We start from the raw sequence: 22631 nt of genomic DNA, 5'->3' as shown, positions 1-22631 counted from the left end.
TGATAGCCTATTGGTCATGGTTGAGTCATTAATTGTTATCGATGGTCGGTCAGGGATAAAAGTCTGGTTGTGGGTTCTGCTAGCTCATCAGTTAGGAGTGTTCCGAGTTCCACCCATGGTTGGTCATGGATCTCAGTAATTTTGGTGTTATGGTGATGCGTATTGGTTAGTTTAGCAGAGGCCGAATTTTTTGGTCCTGTTACAGTAATCATGTCGGGTTACCCGTCATTCACCAACCAATGAGAAATACTTGTATTGTTTTAGTATTTGTGTTATAATCTGCGCTCACTTTTTAAAGTATGTTAGAGAAGAATGATTTGGATTTAGCTAGTGTTTTGTGGGGTTGGGTTGAAGAATTAATCGAATTCGTTAACTACGTATCGTTGGCATTGCGTACACATAACATTGTGGTTTTGGAATCAAATGACGTTGTTTAGGCTTCATTATGTAAGCATTCCTATATTTTATGCATTTTGTCTTTGGAATCAAAGCTTATTGCTCCGTTCATAAGTAGTTTAAAAAAATGAATTGTCTGAAGCTTGCAATAATTGCATGCGTTATCCCCTTTTTAAATCAAGCATGACACTTGGCTAGTTACAATTTAGTGTTGTCTATGTAGCTAATGAAATAGCTAGCTTATCAAATTTATCTAATTATGATTATGAAATAATATTATTTATTTTGAATAAGGTACCTTTTTTTTGGTATAGGGTACTAATACAAATAATATAATGTTACTTAAATTTCCACCAAGTACTCTTTATTTCTTGAATGTTATTTTCTTTAGCTTTAGATTCGTCGAGAAGTATAATCGATGAAGGTGATAAAGTTGGTGACTTGGTTGTTAAGATGATAAACATTGTGGACGAAGCAACATATAAAATCTAGCCTTCTTTCATGATGTGTTTTAAAGTACTCATCTCTATAAGTGAATGACGTTAATTGTCACAATCGCGAGTTAGTATCAATGTGAGGGAAGTGATGATTTAGATACTAGTCAGTTTTAGGTTATTTGATGACAAATATTATGGTTACCTAAAGTTAGTTTGAATGGCAAATTATATCCTACTCCCAGGAGTAGGGAGTAAGATACACCCATGGTAGCTAGTTATGGGAAAAAAAAAAAAAAAAAAAAAAATAAACTACCCACTACTTCTCTCACAGTACTTTTTTTTCCTTTTCTAAATTACTCAATTTATCAAATTTAAAATCCTATTGAATTTATTAAATTCGTAGTTTTCTTTCATCTATTTGTATTCGAGTTTTATCAAATTTACAGTTCATAGTCATCAAATTAGACCGATATTCGCTAAACTCAAAGTGAATATAACAGTGTCATAAAATGAATATCACATTACATAACACACGTTCATCAAGGTGAATATCACACTAAATACTACATATTCATCAAATTATATTGTCATATTCACTAAAATCAAAATGAATATAATAGTGACTTATGATGAATATCACACTTGATAAGACATATTCATCAAATTAAATTATCATATTCACTAAATTCTGAGTGAATATGATAGTGTCATATGATGAATATCACACTCGAAACCACAAATTTAATCATAAATAATGAGAGATAAAACATAAAAACTCAATTTAATTTACGGTATTATACAACTTTTAGGGTTTATGTAATTTCAACGCAAACCCGATAAATTAGAATTTAATTAATCAAAACACGAAGTAATTTTAACACATACCTGATAAGTTAGAATTTAATTAATCAAAACTCGAATCAAGATTACAAAACCACCGTGTTGGATGGAAAATTAAATTTTATGGACGATTTTTTTGATAGAAACGGAAGACGTAGTTTGAAACAGGAGAAAGAAAGAGTTTATGGAAAGTGATAACTGTTAAGTAGCGGGGGACTTTTGTTATTTAATTTTTTTTAATTTTTTTTTAATATTGGGAGTAGGAAGTACCATATACCTGGGTGTATGGTATAAGAATTGCTAAGTATTATATAAGAAAAACTCAAGAATTTGGGGGAAAAGACAAAAATTAAATATCATTTGTTTGTCTTTTTTATTCTTTTTAAGGGGTATTTAATGAAAAGCAACCAAATAATTGAGACGAAAGGAGTAAAATTTTATGTATGTAAATTGAGGCTTGTCAATTGTCATGAAGAAAAATGATTGATGGTGATTGCTTAATAGAAGTCTAGAGTTAAGAAACGTGTAATACTCCGTACATAAGTGTAGATTTAATTGCAACTAAGTAGTTAGTTATATTGTCAATAATTGGATCTAAATATGGTAAAATTAGAGTAAAGAAGAGAAGTAATGGAAAGCAACAATAATTTGGAATTAAATTTTGGTGAATACACAAGTAAGACCATCCCCAAGCAAGGTCACCGACTGGGTCGTGACCTTGTTGGGTCACCTTAATGACACCTTAAATTAGGATTAAGGGGTTAATTTTGGTGACCTTCAACTACTCAGGGTCAATTGGTGACCTTGAGTTAAGTTGGTGACCTTGTTGGTGACCCGCTAGGTGGCACTCTCCCATTTGCTGGAAACAAAAAAAAAGGACAACCGTCAAAATAAAGGGAAGGTGACCTTTGGTTGAGTATGGTGACCCGGTAGGTGGCACTCTTTCATTGGTTAAAAAGTGAAAAATAAGTGGGTTGGTGACCTAGGTCGTGACCTTTTGCTTGGGAGGATGTAAGTGGGTCAAGATAATTAAGGTGTGATAATGAGGAAAAATATTGGTGACCCGATTAACTCGACCTTCTGCTTGGGGATGGTCTAAATACATATTGACTTGAAATGATATAAATTGGGGTGGAGTCGTGGAGATGTTAAAAAAGGCAATGGTAATGATATTGATATTGACAATTGGTGCTTATCCTATCCTGAAGTCCGTGACCTAGTTTTAAAAGCTTGGGAAACTCCTTTCTTTGGATCTGCGATGTTTGTGGTGTCCCGTAAACTTGCCATTGCTCGGCGTGAAATTCTGCACTGGGTTATCAATCATCGTATCTCTCAAGGGGTCAATTGGTCGGAAATAGAAGCTGATTTGACTGTCTCTGCTACTCATATAGTTGATGAGATTTCGGCATCAGCTTTTTTACATCTTCGATTTTCTCGCTTACAACTGCTTCGAGATCAAAGACAATACTGGGTTCAACGCTCGAAGGTCAAAAGTGAGATTTTGGATGGGTTTCCTACACGCTTCCTTTATAATCGAGTGAAACAGCGATCAACCAAGCATCGTATCCTAGCCCTTCGTACTACTGATAACGTATGGTTGGAGTCCCCTGACGATATTACTGAGGAAATTGTTACTTATTTCAAGCTTTTACTCACCTCTAATACCGCTTTGGCTCCTGCCTCTCATGTGGAATCCTTGAAATCCTGTTTTGATGGCTTCACTTTTCCTCGGCTAGGATCCTTTGAATGCTCCTTATTGCAAGAGCCTTTCAGGGAAACTGAAGTTATGATTGCTCTCCGTGGTATGGATGCATCGAAATCCCCGGGTCCTGATGGTATTACACCTCTTTTTTTCCACACTTTTTGGCCCCAGATAGGCCATTTAGTGACCTCGGCAATTCTTCGGTTTCTTAATTCCGGTGTCATGCTTAAGGAATGGAACAATACTCTTATTGTTCTAATACCAAAATCGATAAACTGAATGTGTCTCACAATATAGACCGATTAGCCTATGCAACGTCGTATACCGTTTGGCTTCCAAGTGTATGGCTAATCGTCTCAAGCTGGTAATTCCTTCTCTTATTTCTGAATCCCAGCAAGCATTTGTTCCTGGTCGTCTCATGTCTGATGGCTGCCTTATTGCTCATGAGATAATGCACTATATTAACAAGACTAAGATCGGAACAAACTGTTACTCTGTCATCAAGCTTGACATGCATAAAGCCTTTGATCGTGTATCATGGAATTTTCTTATGTCAGCTTTGGATCTTTTTGGGTTTCCAATCTCTTGGCGTAATCTCATTTGGGAGTGCATCTCCACTGTGACATATCGTATCATGATTAATGGCGAACCTTCCGTTTCTTTTCATCCTTCTTGTGGATTACGACAAGGCGATCCTCTCTCACCTTATTTATTTATTTATCATATGTATGGAAATTCTCTCTCGGCAACTTCAGGCAGCTGAGTCCCGCCATCAATTAGTTGGCCTCAAAATTTCTCGGTATGCTCCGCCTTTATCACATCTGTTTTATGCTGATGATGCTTTTATTTGCTGTAAGGCGACACCTGCTTCCTTTGACACCATTCGGGATATTTTCCATGATTTTGAAGCTGCCTCGGGTCAGATGATTAATCTTCAAAAGTCTTTTATTAAATTTAGTCCAAATTCGCCAGCTGATTTCAAATCCCATATGACATCCATTTTGCGTATGAAAGCTACTGATTCCTTTGGTACTTACTTGGGTGTTCCGGTGGACCTTCCTAAATGTAAGAAGAATGCTTTTCATGATTTATTGGACAAGATTACTACACGAATTTCGTCATGGGCATCTCTTCATTTATCTCAGCCTAGCAAGTTGGTTATCATTAACTCTATTTTGATTGGTTCGTTGGTCCATATTCTTGCCGCTGTTCCTCTACCTCTTTCAGTCTCTAAAAAACTTGACTCATTAATTGCGGCCTTCTGGTGGAGTAAGAGCTCTTCTCAACGCTCAATTCACTGGCTCTCTCAGCCACACTTACATACTCCACAGGATTCGGGTGGTCTTGGTATCAAATCCGTGACCGTTCTGAGTCAGGCTTATCTCTTGAAGAACTTTTGGCGCATCCATCATAGACCTTGTGGTATTCTTGCTAAATATCTTGCACCCAAATATCGGAAGGATCTCCCTATTCCATCTCAGAAATCCAAGATCTCACAACCCTCTTTTGTTTGGCAAGGTCTTTGTAAAGTTGTTGCAACTTGCTCTGAAGCTATGGCATGGAAAGCTGGTAATGGCACTTTAATTAATCTTCTCACTAGTCAATGGGTTCAGGGTCATAAACCAGGTGTTCGGCAAGACCAGAACTGTCAATCTATTGCAATCTCAGATTTGATTGACGCGAATGGCTTATGGCGAACATCTTTACTCTTTCGTATCTTTGACCCTTTAACTGCTAAGGCCATTCTGGCCATGGAACCGCCCCTTCTTGAGATTGATGACTTTCTGTATTGGAAATACACTGAGGATGGCACCTATTCTATACAGTCGGGCTACAAGTACCTTTTACCTAGACTTTTACCGCAACCACCGCAGCGATGTGTCTTCCCTTGGAAATTGATTTGGCTCGTCCCGTTCTCAAACAAATTTCCCCTGTTTATTTGGCGCCTTGCCCATCTAATCCTCCCAACGAAGACTGTTCTCGCCCATAGAGGTTTTAGCCTTGATACTTCCTGCCCTTTCTGTCACTCGGGTATGGAAACCCCGGAACATTTATTCCGTTCCTGCGATGTGATTCAGCATGTTTGGAGGGCTTCATTGCTTGGGATTCGATCTATGTCTAACTCAAATGTCTCTTTTATTAGATGGCTTCCGATCACCACTTTGTATCTTTACCGTGCCTCATCCCCAGGGGTTTGATGGTCTTTTGTATTTCTTTTGTGTCTTGAGATCCATTTGGCTCACCCGAAACTCCATTGTTTTTGAGAATGCTGTACTTTCGCCTATCCGTATACTTCGGCTGGCAGAGACCTTGCACCGGTCCCACATCAGTTTAGCTTCTCTCTACCCTGAAGAATTTCAACCATGGCGAATTTCCAGCTTGGTATGTTTGTCTCCACCAAAATTGAATGCTACGTTCTCTTATGAGCTATTCCTTTGCAGGAGTTCTGTTCAGTATGGATATGTGGCTACCGTTGTCTCTGACTCTTGCTTACCTCAGTTCTTCCACTTGCGTGCTTCCTCTTTATTCGCGGCGACCTCGTATGCTTTGCACAAGTTTATGATAAGTCAAGCGTCTTCCTTTGCTGCTACCGCTTTTATCGTTTCCTCACAAAAATTATGTTCAGTTCTGGCTTCTCAAAAGCCAGTCCCAATTGATGTGCGTCATTCCCTGCGTGGAATTCGTACTCTCCTTCGATCTCGGCGTAATTGGTCAGTTAGTTTAGCTACTGGTTAGTTTCATGTTGTATTTCTTTGCTCTGGACCTTTTCTGTTTCTTCCTTTCTTTAAATATATGGTTTACTTTTGTCGAAAAAAAAAAAAAAATGATATTGATATGGGGCGGTGTAGTATAGTGTGTACCAAACCAAGTAGGCATCATTAGCATTAGCCAGGCTGTTTATAGTAAATGCAACATTCATTCATCCACTGTTGTGTTCCACTGAATCATCCACTATTATCATCTCCCCCATCCTCCTCCTCTCTTGTTGTTTCCGTTATTCTCCCACAACCACACTCACCACTTAAACCTCCTCCTCCTCATTCTCCTTATCAAGATCTGATTGATTCATCTATCAAATGATACTAACTGCTCTCGTCATTGTTGTTGTTGTTGTTGTTGTACCTCACTTCTACGTATCACTACTATTCCCTAATTAGGAATAATATCAATATCAATTACTCCCAAGAGTTGATGAAGATGATGAAGAATATGAATAATATGAGAAAAGCCGTCTTGTTTTTACTCTTTCTCACTGTCTTATCTCCTATTCTTCTCTTCACCGACACTTTTTCTTCCTCCTCTTCCTCCAATCATTTCAATCCCACTACCCTCGTATGTCCTTTTCTTTATTACTCTTTCCCTTTCCCTCTTTTCTTTATTTTATTTTAATTAATTTGTTTTTTAATTTATCTGTCCAGGCTTTCGGCGGTGATACCCTCCAACTTAATCTGCTTCCTCAGGTCAGTTATTCAATAATTCATGCATAATATACATTATTAAGGCCTCGCTTGAGATTAGGATAATTATTACGGAGTACTTAGAGTAATAGTGCTTAAATTAACAAGAAAGCGGAGGAGATCCATTGGTGGTTACTGGAGGGTGGAAACATGATGTGGAAATCAATTCATTGCTCTCTTTCTTAGGACACTTTATGCACCCAATTGTTACGGAGTACTTAGAGTAATAATTCACAAACTTATTATTTTGCTGCAAAATAAAGGAAAGTGTCTCATCTTCTTAGGACACTTTATGCACCCAATTGTTTTCGATGGAGGTGCTACAGTTTGACTCTTCACTGACCAAATGAGGTTTTGACTACTAATAGGAAACCACGGTGGTTCTTAAGGAACCTATTGGTTCTGTTTATTCTGATAAATCTGTGGAATCCCGCGAAACTAAACCCGCAAAGTCTGTACAAGGTCAGCTTCCTCTTTTCATTGCACTTCCATAATACAAGTTGTTTGTGTTTTATCAAATCTGTGCACTTCTTGTACAACATGCATGTCTTTCTGTTTATCTGTCGTTATTTCTTCTTCACCCAATATTTTTATTTTGTTTTTGGATGACCAGAAGCCGAGGTGCTTCAAGTACAGCCTGTGAAGGTGGAGCACAAGAACAGAGTATTGTCTACCACGACCATAGGAAGTACCATTGGTCATGCAAATCAGCAAAACAGCGAAACCATTAGACAAGTTACAGATGGCATCCATTCTTCTGAGGATACCACAGTCAATGTCCACGCTGCTGCTGCTGAGCAAAATAACCTCCCGCTTTCACTCCAGAATTCACAAATCAATTCTAGTGCTAGGGTACCCTGCCTTTCTTTTTTTTGCTAACAAAATTTTCAATTATTTTCTTAGTTAATTCTGTCTTTGTTCATCTTTTCTTCTCACTTACAATTGAGTTTTGCTAGATCTCTTCAGGGCCTCAGGCTCCTTATGTCTTGCCTGTCTATGTCCTGAAAGTGTCTTTTTCTTTCCCTGCTTCAGAAAATTACACCGAAGCTGCAGTTGGGTGAAAGGGGCAGCAAAACAGAAGAAACTGTAGACGCAAAACCTCGAAATGTGAAAGATAGTAACCAAGTCAGCATGCCCAATACTCAGGTTCAATATTTGAAAGATCAGCTTATCAGGGCAAAAGTCTATCTTTCGCTCACAGCGACAAGAAACAATGCCCATTTCATCAGGGATCTTAGACAACGAATAAAGGAAGTCCAGAGAGTGCTTGGTGACGCGACAAAGGATTCCGAACTTCCACGGAAGTAAGTTTTGACGTTATCTCCTGTTTATTAATCGGTGCCATGAACTCTATTGATGTTATTCCAGGTTGAATACGCTCTCATTGTTTTGTTGAATCATTTGGACCAAACTTTGGATGCAGCACCCGAGATAAACTGAAAGCAATGGATCAGACACTGGCCAAAGGAAAACAGATTCAAGATGATTGTGCGGCCATGGTAAAAAAGCTTCGTGCTATCATTCATTCCACTGAAGAGCAGCTTCGTGTTCACAGAAAGCAGACAACGTTTTTAAGTCAATTAACAGCAAAAACCCTCCCTAAAGGTCTTCACTGCCTTCCTTTGCGCCTTTCAACCGAATACTATGCCCTGAATTATTCTCAGAAACAGTTTCCACAACAAGAGAAGCTGGATGACCCTGAGCTATATCACTATGCATTGTTTTCGGATAACATATTGGCTGCTGCTGTGGTGGTTAACTCAACTATTTCTCATGCCAAGGTATAGATATCTGTTATGATTGCTAATGTCAAACAATTATCATGGGAACAAATCTGTTATGATTGCTAATATCAAACAATGATTGCAACAAGTTATTAGAATATCATATTGCCTCCTTGTGCTGAACCCCTACAATAATTCTTGTATGCGACGGTCTTACCAATAACTTATTGCTAGAGCACTTTTTTTGGGGGTCCCTTGTGTGTCCTTTTCGTAAACATTTTAATTTCGGCATGATTTTATTATTTAGTATCCGTTTTCACAACGTTAGTAACGATTTTATCATTGGTATCAGTGAATCATCATATGGTTTGTTGGAAACTTAGATTTCATCTAGAAATCCAAAATTTAGTCCAAATTCATTGTTTGGCAATCCCAAGTATTTGTACATGCATTTGTTTCAAACCTCTCCATCACACAGTTATACTCTGTCGTTGATGTTATGTAGAATTGGAGGATATAAGTTCAACCCGAGATGTGAGTTTAAGCTTGCTGTGAGCCTGTGATACATTTTTCATGTTATTTTAGCATATAGGTTAAATTTATTTTATTCATTCTCAACTGTAAATGTGAACTTAAAATTATGAATTATGTATGCCCAAACAAGGGATTTGATATTGGAACTCGGTAACTGAAACCAAGCAGTGTAATTGGATTTGGAATCTTTGATTTCAAATTAAAAATTATAAATCAAGTTCTTCAAATGAAATCCAGGTTGCCAATCGCTACCTTATATCATTCTTAACCTTTGTTCCGGTGGTTGGGTGTTACTGCTTGCTATGAACCTGATTCAAAATGCTGATTTACAGAGAGAGATATGAACTGTTAATATGTTTTTGTACTTGTCTAAGCATTTCTTGTCTGTAAATCTCTGACTTTAGATCTTGGGGAATGTTTTGCAGGATCCATCAAAGCACGTTTTCCACATTGTTACTGATAGACTCAATTTTGCAGCAATGAGGATGTGGTTCTTAGTTAATCAGCCGGGTAAAGCTGCCATTCATGTTCAGAATGTTGAAGAGTTTACATGGTTAAATTCAAGTTACAGTCCAGTTCTTAAGCAACTGGGTTCTCCATCAATGATTGACTACTATTTCAAGACTCACCGTGCTTCATCGGATTCAAACTTGAAGTTTCGTAATCCAAAATATCTCTCTATTCTAAATCATCTTCGATTTTACCTGCCAGAGATATTCCCCAAGCTTAAGAAAGTTCTCTTTTTAGATGATGATATTGTAGTCCAGAAGGATCTTAGCGCACTTTGGTCCACTGATCTGAAGGGAAATGTGAATGGTGCGGTTGAGAATTGTGGGGAGACCTTCCATCGTTTTGATCGGTATCTTAACTTTTCAAATCCTCTTATCTCAAAAACTTTTGATCCTCATGCCTGTGGATGGGCATACGGGATGAACATTTTTGATTTGGAGGAATGGAAGAGACAGAATATCACCGAGGTTTACCACACGTGGCAAAAGCTGGTAAGCATTCTAGTTGAGTAAAATTTCAAGTCTTTGCTCTACCACATTTAATAGATTATGAGGTTATGGTGGTATTTTATACAGTATATTTGATGCTAACTCGTTTCAAATGTCCCGCCTTTGTTACAGAATCATGATAGACAATTGTGGAAGCTGGGAACTTTGCCACCTGGTCTGATAACATTTTGGAAACGCACTCACCCGCTGGATCGTTCATGGCATGTGCTTGGTCTAGGCTATAACCCGAATGTGAACTCAAGGGACATTGAGAAAGCTGCTGTTATACATTACAATGGGAATATGAAGCCTTGGCTTGAAATAGCGATTTCCAAGTTTCGACATTACTGGTCAAAATATGTAGACTATGATCATCTATATTTGAGGGAATGTAACATAAATCCCTGAATTGTCCAGTGGCTTCTCCGCGATATGGGACATTCATCTGTATTAAGCTTAGGCTTTTTGTTAATTCCCTGAGCCCCGTCTTGTTCTTTTGGTTGATGTCTGAGTGAGTATTCATCATCTACATTTGTTAGTGTAGTTTATGTTAAACGCACAAGCTATGGTAAATATTTTTTCATATCTTCGTTGAAATGGACCAAAATGTTCCGTTAGTTTTGCAATGCAGTATCTACATGAAAGCATTGAAAAATTTCGGACAATTCTCATAATTCATTTTTGTTTTCGTGGTAACCAAAATCGCAAGGTATGTTCATTTAATATTTTAGTTGATGCAGATTGATCTAGAGCCAGTTTATAGTTGATAGTTATGAATGTGTCTGGGCATTTATTGAGTTAGCATTATGTGGTGGATACTTTTGACCCGGTTCCTGATAAGGATTATTTGCGTGTTAAGGCTAGGTTACAACTTAATGAACCCCTTTCTCCTGGTTTCTTCTTATCTATGGATGGTGGGTACCTTCTATGGATTCAGTTTCGGTACGAGGACGTCTTTAAATATTGTGTTCGCTGTGGGAAAGTGGGGCATATATCTGCATGTTGTCGTGAAAGCATTATGACGATTGTTTCGAATGTGAATGGTCTTTTGGATAGGGCTCAAGAGAGGGGATTTGCGGTTTTTCAGGCTCAAAGTAATCATACGATGTTCAACCTTGATCTTAGGGCCACTCCGTCTACAACAAGGTATGTTTCTTCTAATATTCGTCTTGGGGGGCACGGTGGGTCAGTCTCTTCCAATGAGGCTTATTTCGAAGACGAACAGGTTATTGACTTTGAGTTAGGGACTACCCCTGGTGGAAGAGTCCATCCAGGGATGCGTTTCTGTGTCACTGCCCAGCCTTTTGCTGGGCCTATTCTGTTTAATGTGGGTAGTCATCAACATTTTGTTCCAGAACCTGGGGTAATGCATACTGCACCTGCTGCTCCTGTACCTGATGGTCCTGTTCCTGCTGGTATTCATGTTCCTAATGCTGGTCTAGTGAACTCTGATGGTACTGCTAATGGGGGTGCTGGTGGGGCAATGCCTAGTGAGCAAGGTGTGTTGGTGTTTCACCAACTCCGGAGTCTATTGGTGCTGGTATAGCTACTGAAGCTGATCCTTTTAATTCTGTTGGGGTTGGTACTCAAGCTGTAGATAATCAAAATGTTACTGAATCTAATGCTGATGGCCCTACTGCAATGAATACTTCTGTGGCTGCTGCAACGAAAAATCTTGTGGGGACTGGTGCTACTGATATTAATTTTGCAGGGACTGCGGCTGGTGGTTTTATCTTTGAACCAGATTCTTTGCCTCATGGTTTTCCTGAGAATGACCCGTATTCTGTTTATGTGTATTTCAATGCTCAGGCTAGTCGTTTTGATCGTGATCTGCACATTCAAGAGGCTATCCTCAATCGTGTTGAAAGTGACTTTAATTGGGCTAGAATGGAGGACGATAATAGAGGCTATAGTCAAACCTTTGATCCTCCTCCCCAAGGGGTTCCCATTGTTTACCCTTATAATTTATATCAATTTTCACCAGGGGATGAGAGGCCGTCAGATGAGGTGGGGGATCACTATGGCAATGATGTTATTATTAATATTGAAGATTCCTCCAGTTCACATTACTCTACACCTGAATGGCCGTTTAATAGCTCTGAATCTGATGGAGATTATGCAGTTATGGGAGATGATGCAGTTATGGGGACTGATATGGATGCCAGGCACTCTGAAGTTAATACAGTGCTATATTTATATCTTGGACCTTCTACTGAACCTGTATCTCAAGATGCTTCTTTGGCTGCACATTGTACCGTAAGGTCTCTTTCTGGTACTGAGTTGCAGAAGTCTGGGGTGGAGCTTAAGGGACCCGTTAAATATGACCCTATTGTTGATTTTGAGTCTTTTCAGATGGGGCAAACTTCTGGTTCTGTTCACATTGACTCACAAAGGGCCCATTCTGCTGATGAAGTTATGGAGAAGACTGGTTTTTCTAAGACTGTGGAGGGGGAGGTTAATTTAAGACTTCCTTTTAAAAAGAGGAAATGCAGATCAGAAGCTGATGGCAGTGAGGTTGCTGAAGTTGTCCTGAATTCTATTGGTCATGCTAAGGCTTATTTGACTCAATTAGCTAAGAAGCCGTGTGTTTCTGATGTGCGTATCTCTTCTATGGGTCAGAATGCTGCGGGTAATATCTTTCACATTAAGGTTGGGGATGATGAGGGAATGTGTTCAAGTGATGATTCTGGACCTGGTAGTGAGCCAGGTGTTGCGGAGGTTGGCCTTTATCAACCTCCTTGTCCACCATGAATGGACTTATTTGGAATTGTAGGGGAATAAATAATGCACTCTCCCCTATAATTCCAAAAATTAGAGCGCTTACTAGTAGTAATAATTATGACTTTCTCTTCCTTTGTGAAACTAAATGTACTGTGGAACAAGTTAATCCTTTGTTTAGAAGTGCGGGTTTTGTCGAGTCTGTGGGCGTCAATGCAGTTGGAAGCTCTGGTGGGTTATGGTGTGGTTGGAAAAGTGGCCTAATGATGAACTATGTAACTAGTTGTAATAACTTCATCATTATTAAGAATGAAATGAATGTTGCTTTGCCCTGGTACCTTATTTTGTTCTATGGGGAGCCTGATCAAGCTCTTCGTTTACGTGTTTTCGAGTTATTGGGTTCATGGTTAAACTCTCTTGAGCATCCTTTCATTATTGTTGGCGATTTCAATCAAGTAGAATTTAGTTGTGATAAATTAAGTGGTAAAACAGGTAGTATTGCTGGTGCTTTGGGTTTTCATAAATGGAGGGTTTTGCATGAACTTGTGGATATTCCGTTCAAGGGCCACGTTTTACGTGGTGTAATTATAGGAAGGGTTTTCGGAGGGTTTATGAAAGAATTGACAAGGCTTATGGATCTAAGGATTGGCTACTATCCTTCCCAAATACCGGAGTGAAACATTTTGCCGATTCAAATCTCTGATCATGCTCCCATTGAACTTAGCTTTAACCTTGTGAAGAATTCTTGTAAGAAACCGTACAAAATTGAGTCATGGAATTTGGATAATGTTGAGTGCTTGTCTCTCATCAATAAGAATTGGACGACCTCTTTTGTTGGCTCTGCTCCTTTTCGGCTGGCTAGAAAATTAGCCTTCATCAGGAATATTCTGAGGAAATGGTCCATTGATAAGAGGCAGGTCTGGAGTAGGGAGTGGGATCGTTTTGATGTACGTCTCCAGGAAGCTATGGACTATTCTATTAATACGGGGGGTGCTGAACTTTCTATTCAAGTTAACGACGAAGTGACTGAATTTGCAAGGGCAACAGCTTTATATTGGAAGCAACGGGCTAAGTTGAAATGGACTGTTGATGGTGATACTTGTACAAAATTTTTCTTCAACTGGGTAAAGGGACGTGCGGGTCGAAACTATATTCTGAGTGTTAAAGATCTCTCGGGCTGTTGGACTTATGATCCGATTTGTATTGGGAACCTTTTTTATTCGTATTTCTATAATCTTTATAATCCGATACATAATGATCAGCTTCCTATCTTTTCAAGCACTAATGATATGTCTCGGTTGGATGATTTTGAAGGGCTATTCCGAAGGGTCAGCACTAAAATCAAGGATGATGATATAGACTTTCTATCTAAGCCTTTTTCTAAAAAAGATGTGCGGCGTGCGGTGTTCCAGCTCGGGGCCTTGAAATCTCCGGGGCCGGATGGATTCCCTGCTCTTTTTTTCCAAAGATGCTGGCATACTGTTAAAGATGATGTAAGTTCGACGGTCTTGAGTATTCTTAATAGCGGGTTGGTTCTTAAAGAACTTAACATAACTTTTATTGCTTTAATTCCTAAGTGTGCTAGTCCCGAAAAAGTGGATGATTATCGGCCCATTAGTCTCTGTAATGTTATAATGAAGATTGTCACCCGATGTATTACTAATCGCCTTTCTCGGGTTATGAGTTATCTGGTGGGTGAGTTTCAAAATGCTTTCGTGGCTGGTCGTCATATTGGGGATAATGTCCTGCTTGCACATGAGGCGATTCAGAATATTAATAAGCATACTTCTGGGAGCTGTGGGAGGTTTGCATTTAAAGCTGACATGAGTAAGGCTTATGATCGAATTAGATGGGATTTTCTTAAGCGTACTCTCTCTTGTTTTGGCTTCCCATCTTTTTTGATTAATCTTATTATGAATGTGGTTTCTACGGTTTCTTATGAAGTTTTAGTTAATGGAGCTCCCTTGAAGTAGTTTCAGCCGACATGTGGATTGCGTCAGGGGGATCCGCTCTCACCGTATCTTTTTATCCTCTGTATGGAGATACTTTCTCAAAATGTCCAAGCAGCCCAATCTGATGGGTCACTGTATGGTATTAAATTGTCCAGAACTGCATCTCCTCTTTCTCATCTCTTTTTTGCAGATGATTCGGTTTTTTTCCTTCATGATAAGGAGAGGGCCTACTCGAAACTTAAGGTGATTCTCGACTCCTTTTGTTGTGCGTCGGGGCAGATTATGAATGAGAATAAGTCCGGTATTATTTTCAGTCCGAGCACCACGATGAGTTCAGTTCAAGAGGGATTGAGCGTTCTACATATATTACAAAATAAGGGTATTGGTCGATATTTGGGTATTGAAACAGATTTTGGTTCATCTAAAAAGGCTATCTTTAATTCTCTTATTGAAAAGGTTAAACTGCGTATTTCGTCTTGGAATGGTATTTTTCTTTCCCCGGCAGGTCGGTTGACTCTGATTTCTTCTGTTTTGTCTGCCTTATCGAATTATGTCCTATCGGTATTTAAAATACCGGTAAGTGTGGCCAATAAGATTAACTCTTTATTGTCACATTTTTGGTGGGCTGGAACGAGATCTAGGTCTTCTATCCATTGGTGTAGTAAGCATTTTACTAGTTTACCAAAATCGGAAGGTGGTCTGGGTATACGGAATATTAAATGTATGAATCATGCCTTATTGGGTAAATTGGCATGGAAAGTTCTTTACTCCAGAGATTCTTTGATAAGTCGTGTGTTTTATACGAAGCTGATACGTCACAATAATCTGGTTTTGCCTGAGGCATTGAAAGCTTGCTCTTCTCAGTCATGGGGATGTAAAAGTTTATTTTATGGACTGGAGCTGGTTCTGCCAGATTTAGGTTGGAAAGCTGGAATCTGCTCCACGCTTAATATTTGGAGTACTAATTGGGTTAGTGGCTCGACTCCGGCTAATATTACTAGCTTGGGTTTCCCTCCGCCTAGTTCAATGCTGAGTATGACTGTTAAGGATCTTATGAACCCCTCCTTCCGCTGGAATAATGAGCTGATTAATGTTCTGTTTGACTCCGAGTGGGCCAATAAAATCTGTGCGATGCCTATCTGTGAGACTATTTCTAATGATCGCATTTTTTGGAAGCATACGCCTTCAGGAATCTATTCAGTCAAAAGCGGGTATGCTTTGTGCCTCTCTTCTCACTTTAGTAAACACAACTCCTTAAAAGACGTAACTCGAATTAATCAGACTTTTAGGATTTTTTTGTAAAAGGAAGTTATGGCGACTTCCTGGTCCTCAAGTATGGAAAATCCTTATTTGGCGTATTATTACGGATTCTCTTTCGGTTGGAGCTGAGTTTGCAAAACGCAATATTAACTTGGAGTGTTTGTGTCCTTAGTGTGGTGAATCCGGTTCTATCGAGACCCTCGAGCATCTTTTCCGTGACTGTTTTTTGGTAAAGCGTTTGTGGGCTAGTTCGCAACTTGGTATTTCAACAGAATTCTCTACGTCTGTTCGCCTTAGAGATTGGATTATTAATTGGATCAACTTCTTTAATTCGAAAGACAATTCGACTACTTTAATTATCCTTTTCCTCTCTTTTATTTGGAGTCTATGGCGTCTTCGGAATGAAGTCATTTTTTCGGGTAGGTCATTCTCGGTTGATTACTTCTTTAATGTTCAAGCTAACGCAGCAAATGTGGCTATGAAGGCTGAATCTTTCGCTTCCTCTAAAGCTTCCATCATGGGGCTTAGTGTTTATGATCCAATGGACACCTTAAGGAGTGATATTCGTAATCATTTTCCTTTCTTTTTGGTGGGGGAAAAAGGCACATGTTCACCCTATAGAGCTAAAGTGGACGCTAGTTGGGTGGACTCTCTTCGGGTTGCTGTTGGATGTGTAGTCTACTCACCTGAGGGGGAGTGTGTTGGTTCTTTTGCTCGAAGTTTCAAAGCTGAATCCGCTATCCAAGCTGAAGCGTTTGGTATTAGAGAGCTTCTACGGTGGGCTTTGGGTCGAAATTACCTCCATTTTGATGTTTTTTCTGATTGTCTTCAGGTTCTTCTTCAACTGGCTCGGGTGGAGACGCCTCACCATATGACGAAGGGGATATTACAGGATATCGATTCCTATCTTACGTCCTTTCATTGTATTTGTTTTAGTTTTTTACCTCGTCGTCTTAATAAGGTAGCCCATAACCTAGCTAAAGCTGAAATGGGTTTGTAAGGTTTTTATTTACAGCTGCCAAAAAAAAAAAAAAGTTATGAATGTGTCTGCAGGGAGGGAGTTTATACTCTAAGGGTAAGGGTGTGTTTGGATATCAAAAATGGAAGGAAAGTGAGGGGAGGGGGAAGGAGGGAAGGGAAAGGGAAATGAAGGTAAGGGGAAGGGGAATGAGGTGTGGGTGTTTGGATACAATTTTCCTCCAAATCTTGGCTATTGCGGAGAGATTTTGATTAGACTTGGAGGAGAGAAATTGAATCCCTCTAAATCACTCCCCCCTTCATTTCCCTCCACCCTCATTTACTATCCAAACAAGAGATTTTAAATTCCCTACTCTCCTTCCCTTTCTTTTCCCTCCAAATCTCTCAATCCAAACACACCCTAAGGGAGCGTTTGGTTGGAGGTCTATAAAAATGGAAAGGGAAACAAAGTTATTGATTTCCTTTGTTGGCGTTTGATTGACACAAACAAAGAGAATGAAATTCTCCTATTTACCCCTCAATCCATCTAATTCCTTACCCCCACCTCCCCCCAAGGTATGATATTTCATTACCCTTGTTACCCTTCAACCACCTTATTTACTTACCATCACACTTGCGACTCCCACTACACCAGCCACCATAAAGACGCCATCGCCACCACCACCACCACTAAAACCACCACCACAACCACCCCACATAAACCACGACCACAACACCACCGCCATAACCACCATGATGCCATCACCACCACCACGACGCCGCCACCACCACAACCACCCCACCTAAACCACCAATATAAGGTAACTTGATTATGCTAATATAACTTGATGCTAATCTTCTATTACAATGGAGTAGTTATACTAAGTACAAGTATTAGGTTAACTAAGAGTTTAAAGGACGATTAAGCCCCTTAAATGAAGTTTAACGCCTTGGAAGTCCTAGCTCAGGACGCACAGCTTCCTCTTGATGGACGCCCATCCTGCATCGAAAGACGCCCGCCCTGCTAAGGGGACGCTTGGGCTGAGCTTGGGGACGCCCGTCCTTTCCTTTGGGACGTCCGAACTGTCTCTAGGACGCCTGTCCTAAAGGGCAGATTTACTTCTTCATCATTTGGTTGTCCCCTAACTCGTGGGGATCCTTCAAGGGTCGTGGGGGTCCTTCATCATTACCCATTTACTTGTTTTATTGACTTAGGCCTTTAGTATTGGTCTCCCCTTTGTTGCTTGGTTGTTATATGCGATCAATTTAGCTCCGTTTTGCTCCATATAAGCTAGGCTATCACTCATCTCCTACCAAGGACAAAACCTCAAAGAATATGCAAAATAAGAAGTTAAAGATAAGAAACGACCTTAATGCATGCTAGAAAGCATAGGAATGGGGCTAGTTAAGGGAATAAAGGTGCGTAAATACGAGTCACATCACATGGAGTGCCAAAAGAGATTGTGTAAGATCGAGATGCGAGGTTCATTTCTCGGTTTTGACAAGAGTTGCAGGAATTAATGGGGACTATCTTGAAAATGAGTACCGCATTTCATCCTGCAACAGATGGGCAGGCAGAGAGAACAATCAAGACCTTGGAAGACATGCTGAGGGCTTGTGTGATGGAGTTTGGTGGTAGTTGGGAAGATAGGTTGGATCTGATAGAGTTTTCTTACAACAACAGCTACCATACGAGTATTGGGATGGCTCCGTTTGAGGCTTTGTATGGGAGGAGATGCAGGAGTCTGATTTGTTGGGATGATAGCGCTGAGGCAGTGGTTTTAGGTCCACAGATAGTACAGGATATGGTTGAATATGTGAAGTTGATTTGACAAAAGATGAAAGCGGCACAAGATCGACAAAAACGTTATGCGGACTTACATCGCCGGGATTGAGTTCCAAGTTGGGGACAAGGTTCTTTTGAAATTGTCACCTATGCGTGGGGTGATGCGATTTGGTAAGAAAGGGAAGCTAAGCCAGAAGTTCATTGGTCCTTATGAGATTTTGGATCGTGTGGGAGAGGTTGCTTATCGTTTAGCTTTGCCACCGGTTTTGGATCGTGTACATAATGTGTTTCATGTGTCTCAACTACGGAAGTACGTGAGTGACCCTTATCATGTGCTAGAGGTTGAGAACATTGAGTTTTATGAATCCTTGTCTTACCTTGAAGTGCCAAAAGACATCCTAGATCGCAAGGTTAGAACTGGGGAGACAGTGTTGCTAAAGGTTTTGTGGTCCAATCACAACGTTGAGGAAGCAACTTGGGAGGTGGAGGAAGTTATGAAGGAACGCTACCGTCTCTGTTTGATCAGGTATGTGGGGTTACGGGGACGTAATCATGTTTCTTTTACGGGGTAGGAGATGACCGCATAAGGTTTTGGTACGGTTTTATATCAGTTTTGGTAAAGTTAGTGTTTGTTTTGAGTCATAATGAGTTGTGTTTAAGTTTTGTTTTTGAGTTTATATTGTGTCGTTGTGTTATAGTTGAGTTAGTAAGTTTGTTTTTCGGTATGGGTTTGAACTTCGGGGACGAAGTTCATTTTTAAGGAGGAAAGACTGTAATACCTCAGATTTATGAGCTGTTAGGTACTCTATCGCGAGTTAGATTGGCGTTCTGGAGTATGTTATGCCTGATGGATACTCGATCGAGTGAGGGCAACTCGATCGAGTAGGCGGTACTCAATCGAGTACCTCAGTTACTCGATCGAGTAAGTCAGGTTATACAGGTTTTTGGCCGGGTTTGATAGCAACGCGTGAAATGTTATATAAAGTATTTCCGTCAATACTTTTTACTTTTTACCTCATTCTAAACCTTTTTACAAAAGAAAACAAGCAACGTCTATTTCTTTTCTCTCATTGCTATCAAATCCAAGGGCTAGAATCGCTTGATTTCGGAGTTTTTTATACCGTTGAGATCGTCGTATTATGGGTAAGGTCCTTGTACCATTTTTATGTCAATTCATTAGTTTTGTTTAAACCCTAATTGGGTGAATTGAGGATTATTGGGAGTATTGTTGATTATAGATTGTAATTGTATGATTATGTGATTATAGGAGGTGATTTCGTAGAGGAACGTTTTTGATCCGCTGCTTGTGTTGATTTTGGTGATTGCATTTTAGGTAGGGTTTCCCTACTCAGATATTAAATGATTATAAGATGGTTGTTGATTGATTGGCATGTGATTATATCATAATTGGTTTTGGTATTGTTGGTATTGTAATTGGTTGTTGTTGATTGTCTGTGGTTCGCGAGGTGCGCCATCGGCTGAGTAGAGTCACTTGCGGGATTGGCTTCACGCCCTTGATTCGCCCCTTTTGGTTCCCGTCACAAGGGGATGTTCACATCAATGGACATGGGTTATTCGCTCGACGGAGATGAGCGAGGCTTAGGTGGGAACGGTTGCGGTCCCCCAGTGGCGGTGTGGAATATCTGTTGCGGTGAATATTCTGGCAGGTTTACACACTTTAGTGTGTAGTCAGATGATTGGCGATGTGACGGTGTTGGAGAATGTGATTGTGTAAATGTTTGTTGTTTTATCTTATATTGTTTATGCAGTAACTGACCCCGTTTAAATGTTTTGAAAATTGTGGTGATCTATTCGGGGATGGTGAACAGTTATTTAGTAGGTATGGCTTGGATGCGCGCGGGTTAGCTGGGGATGAGTCACCACGAGTCAGCTAGTAGTCTTCCGCTGTTGTGTCATGACATTTTATTTACTTTAGTTGGATTTTGGTTTGGAACAGTTGTATCATACTTTGCAGTTTTGGTTTTGATGTAAACACTTTAAATTATTTACTTAAAGTACGTTTCTTGATGGTCACTTTTGATTACTGTGCCTCTAGTAACCGAGATGGTAGCATTCTCATGCACTAGGTGGTCTTGGTAAGGCACCTTAGTGTATGGGGTGTTACAAAGATAGTCGATGGCCCTCTTGCAATTAATATTCCTCTTTTCTCGTTTTCTCATTGTTTTCTTCATTTTATTATTTCCCCCAATATTTCTGATAATAAAGTCTCTCCCTATATATAAAAGGCAAGAACTTCAAAACTATCTCAATTATTCAAATGGTAGCTTTGTTAGGTCTTATTAACTTGCGTTTTTTAACATTAAATCCAATAAAATTGTATTCACACGAGCTAAATTTATAACAATATTATAATATTAAATCCCATGTAATCATATTAGTTAACATATCTTGAATATTATAATTTAAAATCAACTTGTGCAATTTTTTGCACCGGCCTAAAACTAGTATTAATCTAAAAGATAACTTATTTATATTTATATTGTGCTTATGCTATTTTACCCGAATATTAATTCCAGTACAATCCTGACATCATTGTCACCCAAATAAAATAATACTTTTTTTTATTGTGATTTGTGCATCGTTTGTTAACTTGAGTTCAATGTGAAATTTAACTTTTTCTTTTTTCCATTGGATCATCATAATCATCGTTATAGTTATATTATTAATAATTTATTTATTTTCCACTAACTTGTGTCATCTCTATATTGCAGGTTATACATTTGACGTCAATGATGGAATAAAATACATTCTAACATGCATCCGTCCAAAACCATTGGGAGAGAAACCGAAGCTATTGCATAGAATGAGGCAAATTTGATTGACTACAATTGAGCAAGTGACTGGATTTTGAAGAAAATAAAGAACAAAAAAGGTTTTTATATGCCTCTCACTTTCACCTAAATTGGTGATGTACTTTTTTTTTTTTGATAAGGTGAGGAAACTAGATTGATCGAAAATCAATCTATACCATCCTTTCGGATGAGAGTGGTATAAAAAAATCTACGATTTTCAAAGTACCATGAACAAATATGTAATAAAGAAGAAAAGGGCATCAATAAAAAACCCTTGGAAGAAAAGGGAGTCTCATTAAAACCCAAAAAAGAAATAAAAAAATATATACTCAAAAATTGCAATTAGAGAAAATTAATTCTAAGGTAAAACAAATAGATCTTGAAAGCACAGTGCTTAGAACTCTCTCCGACAAAGGCTTTATGCTAGCCATCAAGATAGCCAGCAAACAATCAAATCCTTTCAGCCATACAATTTGCAAATTTAATAAAATACTGAAATTTCACGAACGGAAAAAAAAATACGTTTGATAGAGACATTTTAACCTAGTGACATCCGAGTCACCAAAAACTATAACTTCAATCAAATTGCGTCGGGGGCCATATGACATTTCTAATATCAACAATAGCAGGGGCGTCTCAAATAATTCGGAGGCCCCGTGCAAAATGAAAACGGAGGCCCTCAAAATTTGAGAAAATAAATAAAATAAATAAAAATGGTTATGACAAGGCTCGAACTCGGGTGACTTGGGCAATTGAAACATGTTTTCACCAATGCGCTATCACACTTTTGTTAATATACATGGAGATTATTATGTATATATGACTAATGTTTTCATAATTTATACGAACACGAGGCCCAAAAATTTGGAGGCCCAGTTCGCGCGCTCAACCCGCACCTGGTCATAGCCGCCCCTGAACAATAGTTGGTACAATCAAATTGAAGATATATCTTAAAATATTGCTCTTTAATCCTTAATTTAAACCTTCTTTAACAAGACATATGACTAAAATGAACTCTCCTAAGCTAAAATGGAGAGTAGATTAAAGTCCAGTCTT

At 39.1% G+C, this 22631-nt stretch overlaps 3 protein-coding genes across 3 annotated transcripts; all 3 read left to right on the top strand.

Moving 5' to 3' along the window:
- The first annotated feature begins 6198 nt into the window (after positions 1–6198).
- LOC141605492 (putative galacturonosyltransferase 4) lies at positions 6199–10674 on the top strand. Its single transcript, XM_074424290.1, has 8 exons — positions 6199–6708; positions 6795–6836; positions 7202–7295; positions 7447–7685; positions 7866–8137; positions 8257–8614; positions 9517–10092; positions 10222–10674. The coding sequence occupies exons 1-8, from the start codon at positions 6568–6570 to the stop codon at positions 10495–10497; spliced, it is 1998 nt and encodes a 665-aa protein (XP_074280391.1). The 5' UTR covers positions 6199–6567; the 3' UTR covers positions 10498–10674.
- A 2162-nt stretch (positions 10675–12836) lies between these two features.
- On the top strand, positions 12837–14780 carry LOC141607441 (uncharacterized). Its single transcript, XM_074426790.1, has 2 exons — positions 12837–13414; positions 13532–14780. The coding sequence occupies exons 1-2, from the start codon at positions 12837–12839 to the stop codon at positions 14778–14780; spliced, it is 1827 nt and encodes a 608-aa protein (XP_074282891.1).
- Positions 14781–15482: 702 nt separating this feature from the next.
- LOC141607440 (uncharacterized) lies at positions 15483–17019 on the top strand. Its single transcript, XM_074426789.1, has 2 exons — positions 15483–16022; positions 16192–17019. The coding sequence occupies exons 1-2, from the start codon at positions 15483–15485 to the stop codon at positions 17017–17019; spliced, it is 1368 nt and encodes a 455-aa protein (XP_074282890.1).
- The last annotated feature ends 5612 nt before the right edge of the window (positions 17020–22631 follow it).

Source organism: Silene latifolia, chromosome 10 (genome assembly GCF_048544455.1).
Source record: "Silene latifolia isolate original U9 population chromosome 10, ASM4854445v1, whole genome shotgun sequence".
Taxonomy (NCBI): domain Eukaryota; kingdom Viridiplantae; phylum Streptophyta; class Magnoliopsida; order Caryophyllales; family Caryophyllaceae; genus Silene; species Silene latifolia.
This window is presented reverse-complemented; position numbering and strand designations above follow the sequence as displayed.